The following is a 13,716-nucleotide window of genomic DNA, read 5'->3' on the forward strand; positions in this document are numbered from 1 at the left end:
GCCAGTGGCAGGCATGTCATTAGCCAGCGTTGCCAGACACTATGGAGTAAGCCATCTCACTGTGTCGTAATTGCAGAGAAGGTTTCAGCAGACCGGCAGGACAGATGACCTTCAAAGTCTGGTCTCCCTCGAGTGACCACACCAGAGCAGGACCGGCACATCAGACTGCTCCAACTGAGAGATCGTTTCAGATCTGCCACCCATACTGCTGCTGAAACTGCCAGCAGACACAATGCCCGCATCAGTGACAGGATAGTGCGGCTCCATGCTGCTGGCCTTAGAGCAAGGTGACCTGTCAGAGGCCCTCTGCTCACACCTCCTAGACATCATACCCGACTGGCTTGGGCCAGACAGAGGCTGTGATGGACTCGTCAGCAGTGGCATCGGGTCCTCTTCACGGATGAGTCACTCTTCAGCCTGTTCCAAGCAGAAGGGAGGGCCAGAGTGTGGAGGAGGTGTTGCATTTCTTTTTTCCATCAGTATATATACAGTACTATATATACTGTATATAGTACATAAAGTCTCAGTCTTTACTATATATATACAGTACGTGAAAATTGTGTTGGATAAAAGCAGATATAAATATATTGGACTAACAAATTAATAAAATTGAACTTGCAAAGTAATTATTAACTTCCACTGTTCAATTCTGCTGTGTGTTGAAAGAAAATAATCAAATTAATTTGCTCCACTGTAGGACCCTGATTTCACATGTGAGAGTTCAAGACAGCAGCCACCAGGTGATTTTCATTGCTGTTCTTAAATCTCAAACACTGGTCTCAGCTTCAATTACTGCCAGTGCAACAAGAATGCAAAAACACAAGTGCTTAAAACTTAAGCAACTCTGAATGATCGACTTCTTAGAATGATGCAGAAAACAGTTTACATTGTCCGAAATCGTCAAACTTGTTTTTATTTTTTAGATGCTGTATATATTATGTCTTTGCAATACTGCTAGAAAATGAACTTCCCTTTTAGGGCGATGATTTAGCGATCTTAGAGATGTACATACGAGACTGCTCTCCAATGTACCAAAACTTATTTCACTATGTTTATTTTAGCTGCGATCCATCTAATTGCAAACCTCAAGATGTGAATAGGAGTGAAGTTAGTTGCACTTGCTTTAGATATTGATTATTTTAGTTAAATACTTTTATCTTGGACATTACTAAAGAATCATTCACAACATTTATTACACAACATAATTACAAAATCAAACTATGCTGTGTTTACATCTGAATGGGCATATACTGTATATTTCCATACATACTTGTATACAAATACATACTGCTGTAATGGACCGGGTAGCTGTAGAAGTCACAGCAGAGACTGGCTGCCAACTTGTGGAGCTATAGATCCCACAGCAGGCTGATGAAGCTGACATTATCACAACCGGCTGGTGTGGGGACTGGCTGACGATTTATAGTGGACCAGAGAGGCTGTCGTTGTCGCAGCGGGCTGGGGCAGTAATTGACTGCCAGCCTATAGCAATCTGGCATGGCTATAGATCCCACCGCAGAGCCCAGGTGTCTACTGCTAGATGATGAAGCAGTCGCTTCAGGAGTAGGATGCCTACTGGAGTAGTGGCTGGCACTGGCGTAATGGCTCTGGCTGCCGACTAGGGTAGATGACACTGGGTATGGTTTAGACTGGTTATGGGATCTGAAAAGGGTGTGCTAGCACTTCTAGAGAGGAGAGAGGCCAGAGGACTGTTGAGAGATCAATGACGGAGCACCCCTTCAGTGGCACTCCAGGAATACATATGGGATGAGTTTGATGGAATAATTGGGTGCCAGATTTGTGTTTTAAATGGACGGGAAAAGGCATGTCCTTGAGCCTGGGGATGACAGTGATTCCTTGAGGGAATGCTCCGAGTCTTCTGGGGCAACAGCAGGCATTAACCCATGGCATACATCCATTAGCCTCCAGAATGGATCAGTCTAGAAAACATATTGTGAAAATTTCTACCAACAGATCCCAGACACAGAAGCATTAGACCAGAACAACATAAATATTCAAACTGGCTATAAAAGACAACCCAACCCCTTTATTCTAATTATCCATTAGATTTGCCTTTTCTGTTACATTTAAGTTACTACCCAGAGAACTGAGTTGAGAAAAAGCCAGCCTGAGACAACTTGTAGAATGCAAATGTACTATTATCACAATGACTTGGAAAGGAAATGTTAATGAAACCCATACCTCAAAGGTTGTGCTGATCGCTGTCACTACCGCTCGTGCTGAAACCCTGAACAATAGATTTCATATTCACAGGGCAGTGAAAATAACACTTTTCTAAACACTTTTTTTTTAAACTGTGTGACTGAAACAAATAAATGGGGAACTGGGATTACTGACTGGCATTACCTATGACAATTGTGCTTGAGAGTCAGACGTGGCAAATTACTAAGTGGCCAAGGTGCAAAGTGAAAAGCAGCGCACCATACTTTGTATTTTAGCATACATTTTAACATTTTTAACTGCGAAACGGAATCGATTTAAGGCAAGTTTCAAGGCACGTCACACAACAAAAACATAATTTGAAAATGAGCCTAGGAATGTGGGATAACCTCCTTCATCACTCATCTTGAAAAAAATATACAGCTTCCAATTCATTGCCATTTGTATAAACCTCTCTAGTCAAAGGTTGGCCACTATATTACTGGTCCACATAAAGCTAATGCTTGCTTGTAGTAGGGATTTTCTGATCAAGCAATTCAAAACTAGCCATAGGCATGTGACAGCAGGCCCCACCTGTTTGGAATTTGCATCAACTTTGCCACGAGGTGGCGTACACCATGTGCTTGACTTCTGTAAAGTGGAATCACTAAGGCAGGAACTGGAGTCTTGGACATCTTCTGTAGGAGGCTTTACCCTGTGTAAGTGCAAAAAAACAGCTACTGTATCTATACAGGGTAGGTTAAAAAGTGTGTTCAATTCCCCTGTGGCAGGCTTTTGATCTTTCTGATATCTCCTAAAAAGTCTAATAAAATGGTCTGCACCAAATATGACTTTATGGAAGTGCTTATAGGGGAGGATGCGAGTATTAATTTCTCAAAAGACCTCTTCTAGCATGTTATCCCTAGGGAAGTGTTAAAAGAGAAACATACTTCACTACAACAGAAGGCTATGCTTTTTTCCGTGAAAAATCGAATACAATAAAACCAAAGTGAAGGAAAAAAGTGAATACACTTTAGGGTTCTGAGGACTATAGTTAAATCCCAACTCAACATCCTCCGTTGGGTGACTATAAACAATTGTAGTCTCTGTTAAGACTACAATCCTTTCTTTAACCCACCTGTTCTGGGAATTTCACTTACAAAAAATCTTTTATCTCCAATGACTGACTTTGCTTCAATAGCATCCAACAGCTCTAAACAGACATCAGACAATAGCCTCCCCCTATTTAGTTTCACTTTTCACTTTTTTGTAATCTGTGAGACTGAAGCTAGATGGAGCCAAAGGAAAACTACCTACTGTAAGTGATGCTGTTGCCACATGGCTTACATACTGTATATAAGAGTTTAAGAAGTAATTATACTTAAAATATCCTGTTCTTTTTACAAGTGTGATCACACCAGTCCAGTGACAACATTCCAAAGTTAATTTTCCAGGTCTAAAATAGTTTAGGGCAGCATGGTGGTGTAGTGGTTAGTATTGCTGCTGGGTTCTATTCTGGACCTGAGGCGCTATCTGAGTGGAGTTTATATGTTCTCCCCGTGTTGGTGTGGGTTTCCTTTTCTTCCTTGAGTCCAAAAACATGCTAATAGCTTAACTGACTTTTGAGAACACCGGCCCTAGATCAGAGTGTGTGTGCAGATAGATCTGTGTGTCTGTCCTGCAATCGCCTGGCATCCCCTCAAGGGCGTTACCTGCCTTGCACCTGTTGCTTGCTAGAGTGGGCCCCAGCTCCCCCGTGACGCTGATTTGGAAGAAATGGTTAGAAAATGGATGGCTGAATTAGTTTAGAATAGATTCTTAAATGACCTTCAGGACTAGGGATCTAGGCTGACCATTCTATTTAATCATTAACATGACACTCATAAAAAAAAAAAATTGATAATATAGTTTAATCCTTTTACAACCGCACTTAGGATTTTCTGTGAAGTCTGTTCTGGTAGTCCCTGTTACATAACTGAAAGTATAGCAAGTTAAGATATTCAGTCGTCAATATATAATGTAGAAATACAACCCAAGCAGCTCACACATTATTTGAGGTCTTTGCAGGGTTAAATCAGAGGACAAACACTTAAAATGTTGACATGCCAAACAATTTTGATTATTTTTTAATTTCTTTTAAAAAAAAATGAGTTTGACACTTTCCCTCTTTTACTTCTCTGGAACTGTTGTGTGTTGTAATAGTCTATATTTAGTCAGAAGACTGAAAGTGTGAGGACTATACCAAGACAGACAGGAACAACCCAGCAGCAGCTTATATGTTGGGCCATTAACTGCAGGTTTCTTTAAATGGTTAGACTGAAATAGAAGGGACAGACATGCTTGCAGAAGCAAATGGTTCTAGGGAAGAATATAAAATATCCTTAAATAAGACTTAACAAAGAAGAGATAACAGTTAATAAAACTACTACCCTAAAGTCTGTTCAATTCTGCCTAATCAGCAGTCAACATGTCTAACATGTACCAGTAACATCTTTTTTAAGAGATCTTTGAGAAGTTAGGATGATGAGCAGAGCTACAGCTCAAAAACCAGGAAAAGACATGAAAAAGAACTAAGACTGGGCATCAAAGGTAAAATATTGCCAACACAGCAGGGGTGTCTTATGAACAGATGAAAACATTTGAATTGTCAGGCTGCTAGAGGTAGCTGTATGTGACAATTGGCGAGAGGCTGTCAAAATGTCAGGTGTAGAAGTAAAACATGTAACTATTTTTGTGCATAGACAGGAAATACAAACCAACAGATACAGAGTATCACCTCATTCTTCACTGTCATGAAAGTGTGAAAAAAGCTCCTCATGTGGTGGAAGCGGTGTTTTTTTTAACCATGATAATACACTAAGCTAAGAGAGGCTTTTACTAAATTGCTTGAAAAAAAAAAGAAGAGCAACACGTTTATGTTGAGAGCATTGTACATGAGAATGCCTTGGGACACAATCTGGACTGTACAGAAAATAATGATGCAACTGTGAAAGTACAATGTACAAAACATGTGTAAAACTAACAAAGGAGAGAAACACTTGCATTTTGAGAGATGTGCTTTTCAAAGCAGATTAGGGCATAATGGAACAAGTAGAGTTCAAGTTTAATTCCATGCTGAAATGTGAAAAGAAAACATGTTGGGCATTTTCATGGTGTGTAGCAGAATGAGAGAGTAGAATTGAGAGTACTGCTCCCCCCCTCCAAACTCTCTACATAAAAGCATGCAAATTCCAACATCTACTCATTTTGTAAAGCAATTTTATTATAGAAAAATACTGCATTTCAGCAAAAGCGCATTTCCTATCGTTTTTGTGCATTTTGTAATGCAATTACACATGAATGAATTAAAAAAATGACGAAAAATGAAGACTAATGAATATCCTCAGTATTTGAAACTTCAATTTTAGACATTAAAATTACATGGACTTATTTTGCTAACAAACAAAACCTGCCATTCTGAATAAGCTCTTATGATGCTTGAAAGAATGAACCGCATGGTTCTTGATGAGAAAAAAATCTACATTAAGCTCGTCCTGCTCCCTCTTCATTAGATTTATAAGGATGCACATCTCTAAGGACTTGAACTGAATTTGATACAGCTTCAAAGCTGCTACTGTTTGTATCCTTGACTTTCATTATGTGACCTATTTTCCTATTATTTTCTCCACCTTTGTTAGAAGAAAAACATCTGAGAAAGAAAAACAAATATTGACTTTGTTGCATCTTTTTTAAGCAATCACCTGAAGTGTAAAGAGCGGTCTTTCAATGCACTATTTTGCACAGGAGGAAAACCTAAGAGCCTTGGATATCCTAGTTTGGTACTTCAGTAAGTCTGGATGGGTCAGCACAGTGACCAAAGAGTAGGACCCAGGCCTGATTCATCTCACTAGATCAGACTGACATTTGTAGAACAAATACTTGATGTGGTCAGAGCAGGTGTTTCTCCATTTCAAAAGCATCAGCCTAATTGGTATATGAGAAAAAAATCAGTGTGAGCTAAAAATACTGAAGGATACTTACAGTACACCTTGTCAGATGTACATAGTGTGCAGCCCTAAACATGCACTTAAAAAAAAGAGGAAAGAAGAAAATAAAGTGGCTGCTTTCATTAAAATCACATTAATAACCAAAGAACTGCACCAGTAAATTATGACATTGTTGACTTCATTTTCAGAGTAAATTCTAAATAAAAAAAATCATAAATGACTGAAAACTGTATTAGAAAACATCTGCAAGCCACTGAGCAAGTCTTTTAGATAAAGATGGAAAAAGAATGAAAGTTGAATGAATGAAAATTCTTTTAATATCTTATTTTACATTCATAGCAGAATAGTTTAAGAATTAATGGCAAGAAATAAAGTGAAGCTGAAGCCAATGTTTAGATTAATACATCACAATTAAGGAACAAAAGGCTATTCCCTTCTGTAAATACCCATTCATTTAATTTTCCTCACTACTTTATAAAAAAGCAGATTAAGGCATCTTTACAAGAACCTGAAAACACCTAATATGCAGATATAGAGGCAACACTACTGTAATTATTACTTATTTGTGGATTAAGCTCAACATATTTGATTAAGCAATTAAGAACTTTTTAACATTCTTGAAACATACATTCAATTTTACTGTAAAAAAGGAAAATACAATCCAGAAACATTAAAAATTATAAAGTCTTTTTTATATATGTATAAAAGTTTTTACATATACCCATTTCACTTTTCCATTGTAAATATACCACAAAGTATATAGCTGGTTATCCAAAAATTCACATTATACCTGACTTGGGGCTCAACTTACAAAGTCACTCATTCAGAGTACAGGTCCATCCAGACATCACGGATTTAGTTCTGGGTTATAAGCCAACATTAAACTTCTCCCTGCCAATGACACACAAATGGCTCAAGCCTGGTTTGAGTGGGCCTGATTATTAGCCAAAAGATCCACACCAGGCCTTTCCCTAGTGACACCTGGGACTTGCCAAGCATCTGTATGTTTGCAGTGAGAGCTGCATCATTCCTCCAGAGCATGCTCACTACACTGTAGACACTGTGCATGTTCTGAGTTTTTTAAGTACCGCTTAGAATGTCAAGTGTCTCTATTAAATGCCAGATCCAGAAAGCAAAGTATTCTTCTTAATAAACTGAAGGCCTATGTACAGGAGATAATGTGGTGTTTGCATCAGCTGTATCTGCTGCTAGCGCTGCGACTCCGATGGCGTGAGTAACTGCGATCACTTCTACTGTAGGAACGGTATGACCTGCAGAAGGAAAAAAAAAGATTTATAGAATGTAATATATTGTGCATGTGTATGTATATTTTACCATGAAATATCAAAACTGAGATACGGATGCGTTTATGGAAAAAATTACCTGTTACTACACTTATTTATGAGACATAGGTATTCATTCTTACTACTGTTGCTGAATGTAGGAAATGCCACTGTGGTTAAAAATAAGGAATGTGATCATTCACATGTATCTAGGTATATGAGAAAATGTTATTTTACTGAGAAAATACACTCAAGCCAAGCCATGGCTAAAGATATTTGAGAATTATACTTAAGACTCTGAATACTTTCTTTGAATACAGCAAATCTCATGCTCGTGAATGTGGCATATCTATATTAGCTTGTCAAATTTATTCGGATTACCAATATCTCTTTCATAGTCATAAAACGGAAAACCATGAAGATTACATTTGATATAATTAATAATTTGATAAAGTTCTTAAATTAGAGACACCATGAATTTTCTCATATAAAGTAACACTGAAAAATACACAGTAAAATATGATATCACAAAAATAATATGAAAAGGGCAGCTTATTCTTTGTTAAAAAGTGTGAATACTTTTATTCTGGAATAAATTTAAATCCAAAATGTAAAATCCCAGAAAAGGTGTAAAAACAATGTTTGAAAACAATCACTAATTTTATTATACAAAAACACGTATACACAAGATTACTTCAGGCATAATAAACAACAGAAATGTGATAATACTGTGAGGAAAAAAAGAGCTTTTAATTTGCCCAAAACGCTGTTAAGGTAGCTAACAAAATTCACAGGTTTATGTACCTGGATCTGCGGTCGTAGCTTCTTGACTTCCTGTAACTGTAACTTCTCCTTCTCCTACTGCTCCAGCTACTTCGGCTATAGTCGCTGTCATACGAGTGTGACCTGATTGAATACATATTCAGCGAACAACACATATTTAAGATGTAAGATACCCTCACCAGAGAGGAAAACAATGTGATGAAACTGAATATAGAATTCACTTATGTTGAGTTTCCTGACTGGAAACAATCTGGACATTCCTATGTATGCATGGAATTACTCAAATATAAAATTTATTATACATATCATACCACTCATATTAATTCATGATCTGAGTCACGTTGAACATAAATGTGTAACATGATAAACATAAACCAAAAACTTTATTGCATGAGAAATACCAAAAAATGATTTTAGTTGAAAAAGTTAAGAAATATATTTATATATAATCACAATTATATGACATTTCTGAGAACATCTGATTATGGATAATTCCACATGTAAAATAAACTGTTTTCTCCCAAAAATGCTTTTTACTCCATCTACCATTATATCAAAATAATATTTTTTTTACAAGTTATATATGTCAGTATTTCAGTATTACATACCTGGACCTTCTGTGTTGATCATATGACCTGCTTCTGGAATGACTCCTACTCGAAGTCCTACTGCTGACACAAAAACAAAAATAAATATAAATTACACACGTTAGATTATACAAGTCTCCAAAATTCACATGGTTTCAATTTTTTGTTCTTTTGAAAATGCAGTCTATTCCAGAAGCACACAGCGCAAGAGGAACTACATTCTAGACAGGATGCTAGTCTATCACAGGGAGTGCTTGCACAGATGTTATACCAATTGCTTGCCAGCATTTATTTGAAAAAGGGGAAGAAACGAAAACATCTGCACAAAACCCCAGCAGAAAATGAAAAATCACGCAAATCCCATGAGAAAAACACCCCAGACTTGAATAAAACTGACATCTGTGAGGCAGAAGTGATAACCTGTACTCTACTGTGCTGCACACAGATTAAACTGGTTTCTAGTATTGTAGAGCTAGCCACTGCATTGATATTGTTACAAATTTATTTGCAACATATAATAACCAGAAGTGTACCTGACACTTCTGTCTGGTAAATGACTGAGTCTGCAACTGCTTTTTAAATTATATTGGGCACTTTGTCAAGGTTTAATACTAACAGTAAAAAAAAATATTTTACAAATGTGAGTAACTAGCAAACAGTAGTGCACATGGTTTAAATATAAAATTTGGCTGGTTAAAAGATGTTTAAGGAGGTCTTTCTAACCTCATGTGAGATGCTACTGTTGACCTTGAGCAAGGTGCTTCACTTAAATTGTTCCTGTAAATGATCTCCTGTATAAATGATCTGTACAAATCAGAATTTTTCAGTTGACTATTTGGTCAAGTTGTTAAACAATGGAATTGCCAAAAATAAATATTAATTTAAATTACAGCACAGTAAGCTGATATAAAAATGTGCAAAAATAATATTAGTGTTTAAAAAGGTACTGAATATTTTTTATTAACATTTTATTATTTTCTATATTATAATTTATTATTTTTATTTAAAACATCATTTAAAAATGCCTTCAGACTGTATGAAAAGAAAATTTCACCTGTTACTTCGATAACTCCTGTAGGTGCTGCTCCGAGTCAGGGATCGATCTCTGCTGTACCGTCTCCTACTACGACTTCTGCTGTAGCTTCTGGATCTATAAATAATAGAGATTTGTTAATCAGTCTTCCTTGTGATCCATGTACACATCCTCCTCACAGGTCAGAGCTGTCAAGCTCAGGAGCACTAATGAAAGAAAAACAGTTGTCCATGTCTACCAGCTTTGACTTAATATGTGCAAAAGGTGGAATGAGTCTCCTGTAGCATTGTGATTGGACAAAACTGATCAATAATCTTAGCTACTGCTCTGAAAACCCACCTCGATCTTGAACTTACTTTTCATTTGTGACAAGGTATTTTTTGGGGTTCCTTATTAAATCAAAGAAGCAAAAACACAACTTCATAATATATAGTTCTACCACTGTTACAAATGTAACCAAATGCAAGAAAGAAAAACAAAATGTTAATCTGATACAAATGCAATTTAAAGTATTGGTTTTATATGTGGTATGGTAGAATACAATAAATATTTACTGTACTACCAATTTTTACAATTGATCTTGGTAAACACCATTGTAAAATCTTTAAAGTCCTTCTATGATATTAAATGGTAACATTCTTCAATCATGCATACAGTGTGATTTAAAAAAAAAAACTTTACTGAATGAAATAATGAAGACAACTAAAGACATGCATTAATAAATTATTTTAATCAAAAAGGCACTGTACAACAGCATAACCAACCTGTAGGAATAACTGGAACTTCTTGATCTTGTACGTGAACGGCTGTAGGAAAGGGATCTCGTCCTTGATCTTGTTCTTTGACTCGATACAGATCTGGATTTACTGAGAGATCTGGTCCGACTCCGTGACTTACTCTTGTTACCTACAGATGGGGATCTCTCCTCACTTGAGCTCTCTTGGTTCCTCGGTCTCTGATTCAGTCGGGCTGTCTTTCGTACTTCATCAAACAGAGATCCAGGCCGAACCCGACTCTTGCTTTTAATCTCTATCCTGAGACCATGAGGTTTAAATTCCCCTAATTCTAGGTGATCAAGGGTTTTAATTTCACCAAACACCATGGTGCTGACTGGCTGCTGATTAGAAATTCCCATAAGAGGCTTCCATTTAGGATCAATAACTACTCCTGGAACTTCATTTTTGACATTTTCTTCCTCTGGACCATTATTTACCAACAAAGTGGAAGGTGGCATGCTGTGACTCTGTTGCATTTTTGGATTTTCTACAGGAGTTGTATTTAAACCATCCTCACTTTCTGTATTAATCTTGTTAGACTCACTATTTTGACATGCAATTTCTGACATCTCTGAAATCCCACAAATAATTGATATCTGATGGTCCCTTTCTGGAGTATTGTGTTCAGGTGTACAGATCTCCATAGTGTCATCTGATGGGTCTGGCTTCTCTGGTGTCTTTGGCAAAAGTCTGTCTGTATCTGTTGCATCACATTTATTTGACATTTCTTCTGTGTTTTCAGCTTTTTTGCAACTCACACCACTTTCAGAGGATTGCTTTGATTTTTGCTTTTTTTTGGTCAGCTCACCAATATCTTTCACACTATGAGAGACTGATTGTGATGAACAAATTTCTTTGGATTGCACCTGACTTTTGTCAGTGTTAAATTTACTTTCCTTATCGTCAGAATTGAAGGAAGAATGCCCTCCATTTGGTTTTACTGCGCTTTCTTTTAATATGTTCTTTTTCACATGGACTTGCTGGTTTTTCTCCTCTTCATCATCCTCCTCTTCACCAAATTCCAGGGGAGGCTGCCAGTGGAATGTTTCCTTGCGTTTCTGATTTTTTCTCTTAGCCTTCTTACTTTTGGATTTGGCCTTAGTTCTGTCTGACTCTGCCTTTGCTGAACTTCGTTTTTTGTGTTTGTGCTTACGTTTGGCTTTTTTCTTAGTCTTGGGCTTTTCACTTCCTGTACCTATGTTGGACCCTTCCACAACAGAGAAAGATGGAGTTTTTGAAACAGATTTTATATTAGTATCTGAATTTTCAGATGAAGCATTACCTGATGTTTTGCTATTGAGTGAGATAAGGCCCTCACTTTCTGATTCAGAGCTTGCTTCACCCTCTTCTTTGCCAGATGAGCGTTTAGAATCAGATACATTGCTCTTCTTTGTCTCACCTTCTGTTTCACTTTCTGTATCCCATTTACTCATAGGAAACACCTTTCTGACGCTATCTTTCTCATCAGTCCTATGTGATTCTATGTGCTGTGCCTCAGATGATTTATCTTTAACACTCGTCTTTTTTCTCGAGCTATCACTGTCGCTGTCCCACTCAGACTTAGATTTTTTTTCTTCCACAACAGAGCCAGTGGTTGGTTCTTCATGCTTTGGATCTGCTGTCTGAACATTATCTACTTCGGACAGGGAAGCAGATTTTGTATTTTGGATCTTTGATTCTCTATCATCCTGTTTCTTTCTGTCAATTTCACCGTTTTCACTGTCAGTAGTAGACTCTGAAGAGGATACGCTTTGATTTTCTTTATTTACATCACGTTTTTTGCTGTTAGTCACGTAGTTGTCACTGTCTTTTAATTCAGGACTGCTTACATGAGAAACATGTTTTTCTTTTCTCTCTGAGGAGTTTTTCTTCCTTTCATATTCTTTGTATGAATCATATGAATCTGATCTACTGTATGATGAAGATCGACTTTCAGACTTCAGTGGAGAATGTGATCTGGATCTTGAATGACTCCTCGTTTTAGATCTACTACATGACCTGCTATATGACCTACTTCTTGAAGACCTGCTTCGTGACCTTCTTGAGTATTTATAGCTCCTGTTGCTGTAATTTCTTGAATCACTGCTTCTCTCACTGTCTGAAGTTTTGTGCTGACTACGGTGTGATGAGTGATCATTTTCCTTACTACTGCTCGCTGTATGACCAGCCTGTACAAGGTTTGTTGGTGCCGTCTTTGCTTTAATTTCTTGAATACGGACATAGGAAGGTTTCCAAGGCTTTTGCCCAGGCTTCCATCGAGAAGGCGGTGGACTATCACTTAAAGGTAAAACAGGAACACTCTCAGACACTTCTGGCTTCACAACTTTCTCATTTTTAAGGGTTGTTAGTTTTGGAGGATCCACCTTTGCTTTGCTGCTCTTATTTAGCTTTGCTTTACGTGGGGATCTTGAAGCTGTCCTTCTACGAGATCTTGACTGGGATCTGGATCTGGACACACTTCTTGACCTTGAAGAGGACCTAGATCTTGTTCTTGATTTGCTTCTAGAGTAGGATTTTGATCTGGTTTTTGACCTTGTGTAGGAGTGTGAGTCTCTGGAAGAAGGAGAGGAATGACGCACCTTGTCCGAATCCGACCACTCTTCTCTTGATAAGCGCCTGGATGATGTAGAGAAAGAACGAGACCTTCTTTCACGATGGCTGGAAAACTTTGATATCCTGCTTGAATAGAGAGATGACCCATTTTCCGACAGGGGAGAATCTTTAGGTTTGCTTTTGAGAATCTTACGCCTCTTTGAATGTTTTTGCTTTTTTGACTTCTTTTTGTGTTTAGCTTTCTTTTTTTCTTTCCTGCGTCTTTTGTGTAGGCTTGATCTTTCAGTGCTGTGATCAGAGAAGCATTCATGAGACCAGGACCTTGACCAAGGAGAGGCACTTCTGTTATCCCATCTGCTTGAATAATGGTCATTCAATCTGTTAAGTCAAAATTAATACCCTCACTGGAAAGACTGAATTTTAAGATAAACCATTATCTAAATTAACTGATGCCATTAAAGTATACTAAAAAACTACCATGATTAACTAGTTTGCACTTAGATACATTTAAATACTGATGAAAAAACAAGTTACTAATGAATAAGCTTTTAAATT

General features: G+C 37.4%; 1 protein-coding gene across 6 annotated transcripts in view; it reads right to left on the reverse strand.

Moving 5' to 3' along the window:
- Positions 1-6,442: 6,442 nt before the first annotated feature.
- nktr (natural killer cell triggering receptor) overlaps positions 6,443-13,716 on the reverse strand; it is a 40,156-nt gene continuing 32,882 nt past the window's right edge. For 5 of the 6 annotated variants that reach the window (XM_088918292.1, XM_088918296.1, XM_088918295.1 and 2 more), the window contains 5 exons: positions 10,597-13,539; positions 9,854-9,949; positions 8,821-8,883; positions 8,234-8,335; positions 6,443-7,417 (listed from right to left, as the gene is read on the reverse strand). In XM_088918292.1, the coding sequence (XP_088774418.1) occupies positions 7,339-7,417; positions 8,234-8,335; positions 8,821-8,883; positions 9,854-9,949; positions 10,597-13,539 (3,283 nt within the window). In that variant the 3' untranslated portion in view covers positions 6,443-7,338. The remainder of the gene's footprint in view (positions 7,418-8,233; positions 8,336-8,820; positions 8,884-9,853; positions 9,950-10,596; positions 13,540-13,716) is intronic. The other variant, XM_088918293.1, reaches the window with a different exon arrangement.

This window comes from Atractosteus spatula, chromosome 6 (assembly GCF_055471065.1).
Source record: "Atractosteus spatula isolate fAtrSpa1 chromosome 6, fAtrSpa1.hap1, whole genome shotgun sequence".
NCBI classification, from domain to species: domain Eukaryota; kingdom Metazoa; phylum Chordata; class Actinopteri; order Semionotiformes; family Lepisosteidae; genus Atractosteus; species Atractosteus spatula.